At 32.3% G+C, this 13,505-nt stretch overlaps 1 protein-coding gene and 2 non-coding genes across 10 annotated transcripts in view; all 3 read right to left on the bottom strand.

Annotated features, from left to right (window-relative positions):
• The window catches only part of MIER1 (MIER1 transcriptional regulator), a 57,131-nt gene that overhangs the window by 17,771 nt on the left and 25,855 nt on the right, over window positions 1-13,505 (bottom strand). For all 8 annotated transcript variants that reach the window (XM_011369593.2, XM_011369591.2, XM_011369594.2 and 5 more), the window contains 4 exons: window positions 10,749-10,910; window positions 9,983-10,115; window positions 8,278-8,342; window positions 4,669-4,741 (listed from right to left, as the gene is read on the bottom strand). In XM_011369593.2, the coding sequence (XP_011367895.1) occupies window positions 4,669-4,741; window positions 8,278-8,342; window positions 9,983-10,115; window positions 10,749-10,910 (433 nt within the window). The remainder of the gene's footprint in view (window positions 1-4,668; window positions 4,742-8,277; window positions 8,343-9,982; window positions 10,116-10,748; window positions 10,911-13,505) is intronic.
• On the bottom strand, window positions 471-588 carry LOC111745327. Its single transcript, XR_002782594.1, has one exon. It is a non-coding gene; the product is annotated as a 5S ribosomal RNA (ribosomal RNA).
• LOC111745288 lies at window positions 5,623-5,726 on the bottom strand. The gene has a single exon (XR_002782588.1). It is a non-coding gene; the product is annotated as a small nucleolar RNA U13 (small nucleolar RNA).

Raw genomic sequence — 13,505 nt, 5'->3', positions numbered from 1 at the left:
TTTTCGTCAACTAAAAGCTATCTGAAGAGGTTTTTGCTCTTATGAAAAAATACAAAACGTGAAAGTGTCATTCAACATGTTTTGCTGTGAGCCATTAGACAGTGCACATGAGCAAGAGTGGCACCCCCAAGCTTCTGTCCTGGGAACTACAATCAGCATCAAGCCACCATAGCTTGGAACTGTGTGAGCATCTGCGCTTTATCTCAATTTACTTTGTGCATCTGTTAGCAAAAATATGTCTTAAGGTATTAGAAAAGCCATATATCTTTCCTGCTTTTACTATATGTTAGTGTTATTTTAGGCTTTAAGTGTTATTTGGTATGATTTGAGAGGTTACTTTTGGGGTCTGGAAATGCTCAAATATTTTTCCATTTATTATTTATTTATTTATTTTGGCAAGGTAATTCTTGGTTGACCTCACAGATTGCAAGGAACTTGTCAGTTTACAATCCTTTATTTTTAATTTTTTATGCCTACAGCACCTGGTCTCCTAGGTGGTCTCCCATCCAAGTACTAACCAGGCCCAACCCTGCTTAGCTTCTGAGATCGGATGGGATTGGGCTTGTTCAGGGTGGCATGGCCGTAGACAAATATTTTTCCATTTAAATTAAGAGAACAGTAGTCCCTCCTTATACATGGTTTGCTGTCTGTGGCTTCAATTACCTGCTGTCAATTGTGGTCAGAAAATATCTACATCATTTACCTCACTCACTTCAACTCATCATGTAGACATTGTATCATCTCATCTTCACAAGAAGGGTGAACACAGTACGATATTTTGAGATCACATTCACATAATTTTTATTACAGTATACTGTTATAATTTTTTTATTATTCATTATTGTTAACCTCTTACTATGCCTAATTTATAAATTAAGCTTTATCATAGGTATGTATGTATTAAGAAAAAACATAGTATCTACAGGGTTTGGTACTATCTATGGTTTTACTGTGGGGGTGGTCTGAGAATGTATCACCTGTGAAGCGGGGTACATTACTGTAATTGCTTCTTGGCTTTAAGCCGTTTAAGGTCATGAAAGGTTTCAGAGGCACTCTCTGCTTTTGGAATAGTGAGGGAAACCTATATAGGTTAAATGAAATGCCTGTTTCAACAGTATTATTATCAACTAAGGGTAAAGCACGTGTTCAGTTTTCAGTAACTTAAGAATCAACTTGTCAAATGTTCATTAGAAACAACCATTTCCACAGTCCTTTGTTATATACTGCTTCATAATTCCTACCTATCACTTACTTACTCTAAAACTTATATCATGCAAGCATAAATATTTGACTAGGAATACCCTGTACCTTAATTTTTATTTTTTCCTAAGTAGCCCATCTAATTCTAAATTAACTTAGTCTAGGGTTCTCAATCTCAGCACTGACACTTTTAGCCAGATGATTCTTAGTGGTGGGGATGGGGAGGTGCAATCTGGTTCTGGTGCATTGTAGGATGATTGCCAACATTCGAATTATTTAGTCTTATAACAAAGTTGCAGTGTTTACTCTGTAGTACATGGAAGTGACAGCACATACATAGCTTTGAAAAATCATGCCTTTCATCCGCACAGCAATTCTGTGGGAATTAAACCCTTTCTATATGGCTGAGTGGAGCTGACACCCCCAGGAGCTCCAAAACAGATAAATGAGCCAGGGTGAAAAAAGGTACTCACTCATCTCTCTGGACACAGTAATTACTTCTAGCTGGGTGTATGACTCAAGCTGAGTCAACAGAGGCTCTCCATAATTTTTGCAGGAGCAAAGAGGGGTGGAGAAGTCTTCATTTTTGCTGGTTTTCTAGCTATAAGGACAGTGTAAAGTATAAGGAAGGAGTTCCCAGTAGCCATCTTAGTTTGTCTGGCAATAAAGGAAAGAGGGAGAGGAAGGGGACACCTGATAAAATAAGAACTCCTCGATACAGTTATATTGGAAGCCAGAACTTTCCAGTAAAGAAATCAAGTAAATTCTTTTTTGCTAAAGTTAAATTGAATGAAGTTTTTGTTACTTGGAAGCAAAAGAGCATAAACTGATGCTTTTTGAAAATCTGAATACTAAAACCTAAATAGATAAGATTAATCATTTATTGACTAGTAAATGCCACTTATGTGCCAGACATAGTAAGTGCTACTCATAAAAATGTCACATGTAAATCTTCACAACAAGCTCTATCAATAAATGCTCTATTATAGCTCTTTTATAGATGAGAATAACAAGTTAAATAACATGTCCAACGGTCAAATGCCTAGATACTGATGCAAGTTTATTGACTCAGTTCTGCTAACACTATTCTGTACCCACCTAATAATTTGGCCACCATTTACTAAGTGCCTATGTGACATGGATCATTCTAGGTATTATGGGTGCAAAGATGAATAAACAAGTAATTATACTGCATTAAGAATAAATGACTTACATAAATTTAAGAAAATGTTAATGTATAGTTGAGGTTCTGTAACCAAAATAGATACAGGTTCAAAGGAAGATGTCTCAAATGTGACTATAACTAATAAATCTTATTTAATATAATTTTTTGAATTATGAGTGATAACTGATAAGCAATATATAATCTGCATAGAGCCTAGTAAAAAAAAATAGACATCATAGAGAAAAAATTTATCCATGTCTCTCCAGGACAGTCAATAGGGTTTCCTTGAATCAATGAAAAAATTCTAATCCATCTGCCGAACAATTTCTGCAGTGAAGATATCGAAATATCTTAGTTTTATGGCACTTTTATCAAAATCAGCCAAACCAAATGCTCTCCCTTTTGAATGTGTGCTCATCAAGCCGATAAAAATACTTTTCTGTAAGAATGCACTAATCAGCACTAACCCTTTGACAGCTTTATTTCTAACAGTGTGGTTTACATAGTAAGTAGTTTCACAAGTTTGGTTTGTTTCAATTAGAGCAACCTAAATGAAAGCAAATTCTAGGTATCATGACTAGTTTGAATTCTTGTAACTATAAAGCTGAGGAGAGGCTCTTTTTACCACAGTGACCCCTCTGAGACAGCATTGCCCTGCTAAATCTAAATCTGATCCTTACACAATCTAAATCTGATCTAAATCTGATCCAAACACTTAAATTCTCAAAGAGAGAAAGCTTCATAAATCACTGATTTTCCTGAAAAAAATTAAATATAATTGCTTTCTAAAATTACGGTAAAACTGAAAACATTAAACCAAAATTTAAACCCTTAAAGATCAGAGATTGTGATCATTTATTCACTCCGATATCTGATAATACAAACATATTAAAATAAAAAGATAAAACTTATTAAAAGATAAAAAAACTATATTTAGCCATAGTACTAACTTGCCATAGATAAAACTGAACTATTTTACCTACCTACTTACAAAAAACACAATTTTCAAAGACAAAATCTGCTATTTTTCAAGTTAAAATTTAACAAGTTTGTAATGGAATTTCTTTAATAAAGAATTTAATAAAATGGAACAAATGTCTAACCTTGTTTTTTATTTGAAGACAAAGAATTTAATGGTGAACATGTACTAACCATTATATAATATATAAGTAAAGTATAACATCCAAAATTCAATTACAAAAAATAAATACAAAAGTTAATGGATTATTTAATTTTGTATATAATTACAATATATTCTCAAAACATATGCACAGAATATCTCTATATAACAAGGTCACCCCATATTGATACCTTTAATGTTACAGGAATTAACCTGAAAGTGAATGCAAATGTTAAAACATTTTTGCTGTTACTAGAATTTACTGGCCTGTGGTATTCCCTTAACTGTCTCTGATCTACTGCTTGCCTTAAAAGCAGGTACACACTTAGAATTTAAAGTAAAGTTTTGGAAGGAATGCTATAATCAAACAACAAAAGACTTCTACAATTTTAGAAGGCTCTGCATATATATTTTGAAATGTGGAGAAGAAAATGAAATTTAAAAAAATGAAGAGATTTCTGGTATTGAGTGATGTCACAATGCATAGGAGCTCACTGCGCGCGCGCACACACACACACATACACACACACACTCTCTCTCTCTCTCTCACTCACGCCCTCTCTCTTTCTCAAGCTCACCCAAAGTGAATAATCTGAAATAAGCTCAAAAAAATAAAAAAATAAAAATAAAAATCCTCAATTATTTTACGTTATTGGAAGTTTCAGTATTTGTGACTTACCTTAGGACTTTTTGATAAAAGGATGAAAAAAAAAACCTATGTAAAATTTAAGTATACAAGTTGTTTCCTCAAAATATTTTAAATGCACAAATATCAAAGTACTCAATTTTAGTAGGTAATAACAGTAAAAGTTGCAGAAACAAATATGCTTATTTTGATTTACTCAAGTTTTTAAACCTGTCCAACAGCTCCCACTGACATAAAATAATTTTTAAAATCTAAATTATACAGGTTATAAATGGGTTTATTTAGAGTATTTAAAATATGGAGGAAAAAAAGTTGGATTGTTTTAAGTCACTTAATACCAAAAAAGAATTCACTTTTTCACTAGACTTATATGAACAAAACTGTAAAAACAGAAAATTTATTTCTTCTGAATAGAACTACAGGGTTCTTTTTCATAAATCAATGGAGTAACATAAGCTGTCATGTTCTTATCTCATTATAAAATAGTTCATCACTTCAAAAGCATGAATTCAATCATTAAATTTACTAATAACCCACCTTTTTCATTTTCTTTGTATCTACAAATGCCAACTGGAATCTCTGCTTGAAACATGGAGCCCACCATAATCTCCTATTTTAAAAATAACATAAAACATTAGCAAGATGTAGTAACAGATTTTATATCCATTTCAAGCATCATCATCTTCTTGGGTAAACTGTTCCTGGTTTCTGTCATAAAATACAGATAAAACCAATTAACTACCTCAGAGATGTATTGTGAGGATGAATGAGTTAATAATAGATAGGAGCTTGAATATGATTGGATGAAAATATTAGTAATAATAATGGGGTGAAACACAACAGTCAATGGATACAAAGTACTTCAAAATTAAAAAAAAATTCTTACTATTAAATTAATAAGATAATTGCAAACACTAAAAAACGAAGTCAAATTTAGATATTTTCAGAGTATACTCTAAACTAGGGTTCCTAGATCGGCAGTTTTCAGTGTCACCTGGGAAACTAACAGACATGCAAATGCTCAGGTCCTCCTCCAGACCTACTGAACCAGAACTTAACAAGCTCTCCAGGTGATTGTGACATACACTTAAGTCTGAGAACCAGAGCTTTAAGATAAAGGAAAATTGTAGAAAGCTCAGTAGAGGTCAAAATGGATGAAATGCCAAACCAAATGAATAAGCAAGTTAGTGCCTGACTTTCGTTAAAATAATACAAAATGAAAAAGTAACCTCCCCAAAACATAATTAAATCTTATTTTAGGAAATTTGGTAATCGAACCATATAGTCAAATCACAGATTAGGGAAAACTGGCTGTTCAGAAAGACAGACATTGGAGATCACCACTAATGAGATTTTACAACACATAGGGACCAAGATTACACAGATCTTCTTTTGCTAAATGTTAAGAATAAATTTACTGCATTTTCAAAATAAAGACATAGGCAGGAAAGGTACAAAATCATGGTGTAAGTTTCTTTTTTTTTTTTTTTACGCTAGATGGGAAATGTGTTAATGCCGGAACAAGGTCTGAGGGAGGCGCAGCTCACACAACAGCATGAACACACCATCATCATGCTTATGAACTACAAAAGGATCGATCTAAATTTAAATAATTCTTAGGGTCTGAAAAGTTCCTCTCTCTGGCTGTAACCTCACTGATGTTAGAATTTCATTTTATCTGAATTTATAAATTCAAATACATGCTCAATGTAATAAATTTATTGCTAGAATTTCATTTTATTTGAATTTATAAATTCAAATACATGCTCAATGTAATAAATTTATTGCTATACCTGTGTTGGAAAACCAGCCAGTTTTCTAAAAAGAGTATTACAGAAGTTTTCTCTACTGTTATATAAGAATTTTCTTTGTCTTTCAATATAAAAAGGAGTACTTTATTGTCACTTCTTGTGCCTCTTTTAACTTTACTCATCTATGCCTACCAGAGAATAGATAGTCAAGTTATTAACCCTGGCTGGGGCATTTCTAAAAATCTCAATATCTGGATTAGAATGAATGAGTTAATAATAGATAGGAGCCTGGATATGATTAAATTAAATTAGGATCTCTGGAGGAAGATATTTAAAAGTCCTCCAAGATTCTAACATAAAACCACAGCTAAGAACTTCTGAAATACTACAAAGATAACTCTTTTTTCATATTGAGTTCAAAACACTTCTTTTCACCTGCTAATCTGTTCTGTAGGAAAGGGAAGGGAAATAGCACTTAGGAGTATTATGTATCAAGTATCTTATGTGTAATTTTCATTAGATCCTCAACAACTTTGACAAGACTAAAATTGTTATTCCCATATTGTATGCGAAGAGATGAAACTCAAAATTAATTTAATTTCTTCAAGAACATACTATTAGTAAGTTTCAGGGCTATAACTTGAACTCGGGTTTGATTTCAAAGCTGTTTGTTCTGCCCTAGTTACTATAAAAATTCGATTTTATCTTATAAGCCCTAGAAAATGAATTTCTGAATCTGGAAAATTTTTTACTGCAACAAAATCATACTAATAAAATAAAACAATTTGGATTTATCATGGTCTGATGGTCTGCTTTATTACATACTTTTCCTGAGGAAAAAACTAATACTTTCTAGCAAAGAAGGCTTCACCTCCCCCCGTTCTCCCTCCTCTGAGATTTTTGTTCCTTCATTAAAAAAAAAATAATAATGTTTAATTAACTACTATACTAAACACTCCAGATACAAAAATAATTAACTTATGTTGGAGAAAAGATATATAAACTTGAACGTGTGGTGGAAAATATCAGCTTAAGAAGACTCCCAAGATTTCTAGATTTTTATCATGTTAATTTCTGTCTGCGTGATGTAAAAGTCAGGAAAAAAATGGACTAAAAACCATTTGCCCAAACAGGTCGCACAAAGAGTAACTTCTGTGACTCGTTTTCTTTCTTCAGTCCTATTATTTATTCAGCATTCACTTAAATGAATTAATATATACTATACTGAGCTAACCTTCCCATACCATTCTAACTCAAACTGATGTCTCTCTTCTAAACATCTCTGGAAACTCATAACTAGATCAATTCTGGCTGAACTCCAAAATCCTTGGGTAGCTCAGTCCAAGTTCAACTGAATACTTTATTCTTCCTAACAGAAACTCTAAATATATTCCCTTATTTTAATCAGCAAGGGGGTCCCCTCTTTTTTAAGTCTACCCCAGGCATCCCAAAACAACAACCTTAAAACTACTTAGACACACATACATACAGGGAAAATTCAAAAGTATTAACTTATTAAACAATCATGACTTAAGAAGTACTTATTAAACAATCATGACTTAAGATAGCCCACTCAATTTGATGTTCTGGGCTATTCTGCCTTCAAAGAATGATGGTTTATATGCACTAAATTTAAAATCAGACCTAGGAAAGAGAACAGCAACAAAAAACTCAATGGAGTTTTTAAGAGGGAAATCAAGTGATCTCTCTCAACAAGAATGACCTAATTTCTTCTATACAAACAATTTGCTCTAAATAATTTTACAAGACATTTTGATAAATTTTCATAAGTCAATTGCTTTGCAACAGCTTAAAATTAATTCAATGTAATTGTCTGATTAAACAATGTTATACAATTTTATAATTTAAAACTTGTGTCAATATACTATCTTTAGATTCGTCTTAGAAATTAACATTTAAGTATGCAGTTTTAGAGAAGCCCAAATCCATCTCTTCATGCAATATACTTAGGGTTGTAAATATCAATGTGAATATAACATGGAAAAATTTGTATCTAAATTATTAAACAAAATTTACTTATCAAGTACCGAAGCCTCTACAATTGATTTCCCAAGTATAAAATATGTAGTATTTTCTACATTGCAACGTAAGTCTAATTCAGTACTAGTTCTGAAATTTGGATTCTGAATCTTTGTTTGAGGACCAACTTACTCCACAAAGGCTAATTCTTTCTATACCAATTTATTTTATAAAAAGATAAATACTTTTCTCATCTTAATGTATTAGGGGAAATCTGAACATCTACCTGACATTTAAATGTCACAGAAGGGCTTACCTCAACTTTATCAACATATACAGATAGTAAAAGAATAATTACACTTGACTTTTTAAATGTTAATTTATCTAAGTTCTTGGAAAATATGGCTCTAACTACCTTTTTCCAGTCTTCTGATGGAATATAATCTTCATCTTCTTCAGATTCTTCTTCTATTTCGCTATCTAGAATAAGTAAGACAATAATACTATAAAATGATTGCTTATCCTGTCCACATCTGTATTTATGTATTTTACTTTTATATCTACCATCAAAATGTTTATATATGCCTAAACATATTTGCAGAGTTAGTATCAAATAATACTCTATCAGTTAAAAAAACAAAAACAAAAACAAAAAAACAAACCCATAAACCTTCTAGGACAATACTAATCTTAGACAACTGTAATCTTGTTAAATGATTTCCTAAAAAACTTGAGCAAAATAATTGTTTTAGAATCAAAATAACCTGTTTTTTAAATCTAATTCTACAAACAGCCTGGTGACAGAATTATATGATCTCAATTTCTTCCTTATAAATGAGACTTTGGACAAAACAGTGGTTTCCAAACAGTGCTCCTTGAATCACTGAGAACTTTACAGCATCACTTTAGAGGGAAGCACCTGAAGGGAAGGTAACGTATGAAGACCTCCATTCTTCCCAACCTCTGTTTAATTCAGAGCAAGCAAGTTGCTTTATGTTTATATTTTGAAGTAAGAATGTATTTACAGAAAGAAGTGAGAAATCTGAAAACTCTAAAATGGTACACAAAGTTCAAAAGGGTAACATTACATATAGCAATTAATTCTTCCTATGCAAAAAACTAAGATAGGTAGTCTATGTACAGCTTCTAAGCATCATGAGAACTGAAATATAAGAAGTAAGAAATAAATATTGTTTCAAGAGGTAGTCACTTAGCATCCCACTTTGGCAACTGATCTGCTCATTAAGGGATGAATACATTCCCCAAACTTAAACTTAACACAATTATTTCAGTAATTAATTTCTCCTTGCATTGGTACACTTTTTAATTAGACCATATCTTTAATCAAAACTTAATTATTAGCAGCATTACATTCATTTCTAAACTAAATGTGTAACAGAAATCACTCATACAAAGCAGTAGCCATGTTTAAGCAGTTATTACATCACTACATGTCATGAGTTATTGTCCCTCAAGTACTTTTCTTCCTTTTAAAGTATAGAAATTTAGACCACAAATTTAAGCTAATAACAGAAAGTGAGTTTTCCTTATCAAAGAGCTGACTTATGATTCCTGCTTAGAATGAAATACTGCGGAGCAGATGAAGCATGCAAATGTTCAAGATAGATGAAATGTCTCAACTTCTGGTCATTTCTGACTAGATCACAACTGTAGAAAAATTATGTATAACGTACTTCTACCTGAAGAGTCAACCATTTCTTTAGATCTAGGAGCCATTGATTAGAGAAAGCAATGCTTATAAATTTATCTAATAAAGGCTAAGAAGGCAAAGAAAGTAGAAAATGAAAACTGAGAAGACTAGGAGAAATAAGAAAAGATGATCATGAAACAAACTAAATTTAAAAATGGGTCAGAGGAAAAGGAGCGCACTCAAAACCAAGTAGTATAATGACACAACAATTACTGTAGTATATCCATGGACAACAGGGCCCAGCATGCTAACTAATAACGTTGAACAAAATCCCATTTTTGTTGAGCAAGATTTCAGAATAAATGAATTAAAAGAGAGCAATGAAAAAAAAAAACCCAACCAGAATGTCAGGCCATGTGTATTAAAGAGTAAAAATTATATCTGAACTATAGCAATCAATAGCACTTACTTGTATCAAAATATTTACATCTACGTGGGCGAATTATTTCCTGGGCATCTTGAGAAGCAACAGATTGTGATGGATCATCATTGGAAGACTGAGTTTCATCCTCTTGACCTGATGAATCCTTTATATTCTCTTCCTGTGTGATCATAAATTAAAGATGTAAAGAAAATTGTTGGCGATAAAAGGTCACCGTATTCCAAATATAAGAAAATTAAAGTATATACACTAAATGCAACATGGTGCCCCCTAGGCTGGATCCTGAAACAGGAAAGAAGACATTAGATGAAAAACTGGTAAAATCTGAATTGTCTGTAGTTTAATTAATAGTATAGTATCAGTGTTGATTTCTTAGTTTTGACAAATATACCATGGTCACATAAGATGTTAACATTAGAGCAAGTTGAGTGAAGAGTATCTAGTCTCTGTACTATCTTAGAATCTCTTCTGTCAATCTAAAATTATTTTAAAACAAAATAAAAAAATGCATACAGAACTTCCAATTAGCCTTTATTACTTAAAAACAATAGTATTTTTTAAAAGCTGGTACAAATTTATTTAGAATAGGCATTAAAAAGAAATCAGAAAGACACAGCCAAAACTATCATCTCTCAGAAGTAGATTGCAGGGGACTTATAATTTTTATTACATATTTCTGTATGTCAGAAAGATTTATTATAAAATATAAGCAGTCAAAATGAATGTGCTCATAAATTATAACTCCAACAAGAATAAACACTACAATCTTAAAAATATACGTGTATAACCTTACTTTATTTTCCCCACTACAGCCACTGTTATCATCATTATCGGCATCTTCATCATCTTCAACTTCTTCTTCCTCTTCCTCCTCCTCCTCATCTTCTTCAGGTAGTCGAATTGTACTATTATAACCATAAAGACTGAGAAGTTCATGAATTGGCATGTCGCCTTCCTAAATAGACCAAAATGAAAAGTTAATTTCTGAATAAGTGTTATTTTGTATTCTTGTAATTCACAAATCTATAGTATTCATTCCACAAAGAATAATCTTAGAATTGTATCAAGAATTCTCAAATCATAAAAAGTGAAAGTGAAAATAATTCTGAAAGCTAAGAAAATTCTAGTCTCTTAAGAATTTCTGTAAGAGACTGACCAATTCAAATTACTAAGAACAAAATGTTTAACTATAATAAAAAAAGACATTGATTTAGAACTCTTTTGTGCAATTAATTCAGTTAATGTATACCATCAGTTAATACTATGTATGGATGCTCACACTTTAAGAGTATATGTAATTTGGGAGTAGGGAAATAGAATAAGTAGAAAATAGATGATAAACTAAGTTAACAAACCCAGAAAAGGAGAAGAAATTCACAGCCAGATCAAATACATTAAAAGAAAACAGCAATGATACTGAATTGCATTAGCCACATAATATTTTCTAGGGTTATTATCTATAATTATGTAAAAAAATCACCTCATGCAATCCTTACTATCTACCTTACAAAACTGTTATCTCCATTTTAGAGATGAAACTGAGGCTGACAGATTAAGCCATTTTTCTAAAAATCACACAAGTTAATAGTGGAGCCAGACCTCAAATTTAATTCCAAAAGTCCAGAGTCTTTATCAGTACACCATGCTGCCTTGGCTAGAGACCTCCCCAAACTCCACAAAAACATATCCTCTGAGGGTGAAATGAAGAAATATCCATATGCAGTGAAATGAAATCAACTTCCCACAGAAGGTACTCACTGTAATGAGTAATCAATATGATTACTGACATATTACTGAAGTATCAGAGAAATGACTCCTGATTATAAAAAGAAAACTAACTCAAATCACTTGGCCATATTATACACATGCACAACACACACACATACACAGTAGAAAACCTTAACAGAAAGAGTCAATTTAGAACCTAGTAAAAGGATAATCATAAAACAAGACATGTGTTGTATTTTTCCAGTAGTCTTGTAGCCTTATTCATGGACAGAAATAAGTCTGGCCCATGTGTTAAATATTGTTGCAGTGCAGATGGGTACATCGAACTGGATAATATAATCTGATGACACTAACCACTTAAATCACATAATTAACTCCCGTCTCTCAGAATTCATGTGCAAAAAGTTAACTAATGATTATGATTTGAAAAACCTTTTTTATAGAAATAGAAAATGCTGTTTAACATTTCTTTTACATAATAAATGAATATTCTAGTAAGTCTGTGAATCTATTTCTGAAAGAGAAATCAATCCAGAGGCCTGACTAATGACTTGCAGCAGCCACACCTGAAAAGTGGTAACTGTCAGGCAAGGTGCTACTGCTCCAGCTGGATAACCAGCTGGCACACTTAACTGACATCTCATACTGTAACTCTCAAAGTGTAGTAACATAGACAGTATCTGAAGTGTTCAAGGATCTCATCCATGCAGATATCTGGTCCATGTACCAAGAATCTGGTACGGTAGACAGAAATTTGAGAATTAGGAGTCAGGATTTAAGAACTAAAACATAACTTCAAAATCAAACAAAAAGTAGAATGAGAGAAAGATATATAGAAAAGGTTGGTTGTACATATAGTAATAACAAACAGCTGCCATAAAGTGTCTTCCACGTGCCAGGCATTTCTGGACAGAAATAACAGCACAGTGAGAATATTACACAATCTTATTGGATTTTCCAAAATCTCAGATGGAAGTGTTTGCTACCTTTAATAAGAAAAACATAACATCTAGACCTCTTAATTCCAGCTCATACTTTCCATAAATTCATTCTACACAGTGAATTAGAAGTAGGCTTAACAACTGAAGTCACCACTAGGAACAAGAGCAATTGAAGTGATTAGTATGAATAAAGGCCAAACCAGGAAAAACACTTTAGTGTAAGTTTGCAACTAACATTTACATGGACCTTATGAATTCATGAAAAACTTGTTTCATATTTATTTCATCTTTAAAATTACCCCAATATATGTTACTACTGCCTCTAATTTTTACAACTGAGTTAACTGATACCTTGAGAGATCACACAAAATAGGTAGATTATCAAATAAATGTCCTCAGGCTCTCTACCCTTTGGTCTGTCTTATTAATCACCTTCAGAACTTATTAAAATTGACTGTCGAGTCCCGCCCCAAAGCTTCTGATCTAGTAAAGCTGAAGTGAAGCCTAAGTATCTGAATTTTTGTAAGGAACAGGTAATAACTGAGAACCACTTATCTCACAGTTCTAAGATACATGCAATTCAGTCTTTACAGTGGGAGGTAATAAAGCTTATCACTAACATATGCCATCTAGCTCAGTTACATGTCAAAAGGATAGGTGACATTCTAATGGCATGGAAGGAAATTTTTATTTTTAAAACCACTATCAGGAATGTGGAATGTCTGACATCATGGTTAGGCCAAGATTTATTCCTCTTGGATATATATTTGAGAAGTGTCTCATTTTAAAAAATCTTTTTCTCAAAGAAAATTTAGCAACACCTCCAATATCGACTAGGCAGAGAACAGAGGAGAGTCAAGAATGGCCAATTGCAGTGCATT

The sequence above is a fragment of the Pteropus vampyrus genome, unplaced genomic scaffold (assembly GCF_000151845.1).
Source record: "Pteropus vampyrus isolate Shadow unplaced genomic scaffold, Pvam_2.0 Scaffold151, whole genome shotgun sequence".
Lineage (NCBI taxonomy): Eukaryota > Metazoa > Chordata > Mammalia > Chiroptera > Pteropodidae > Pteropus > Pteropus vampyrus.
The sequence above is the reverse complement of the archived record's forward strand: the minus strand, read 5'-3'. Positions and strand labels throughout refer to the sequence as shown.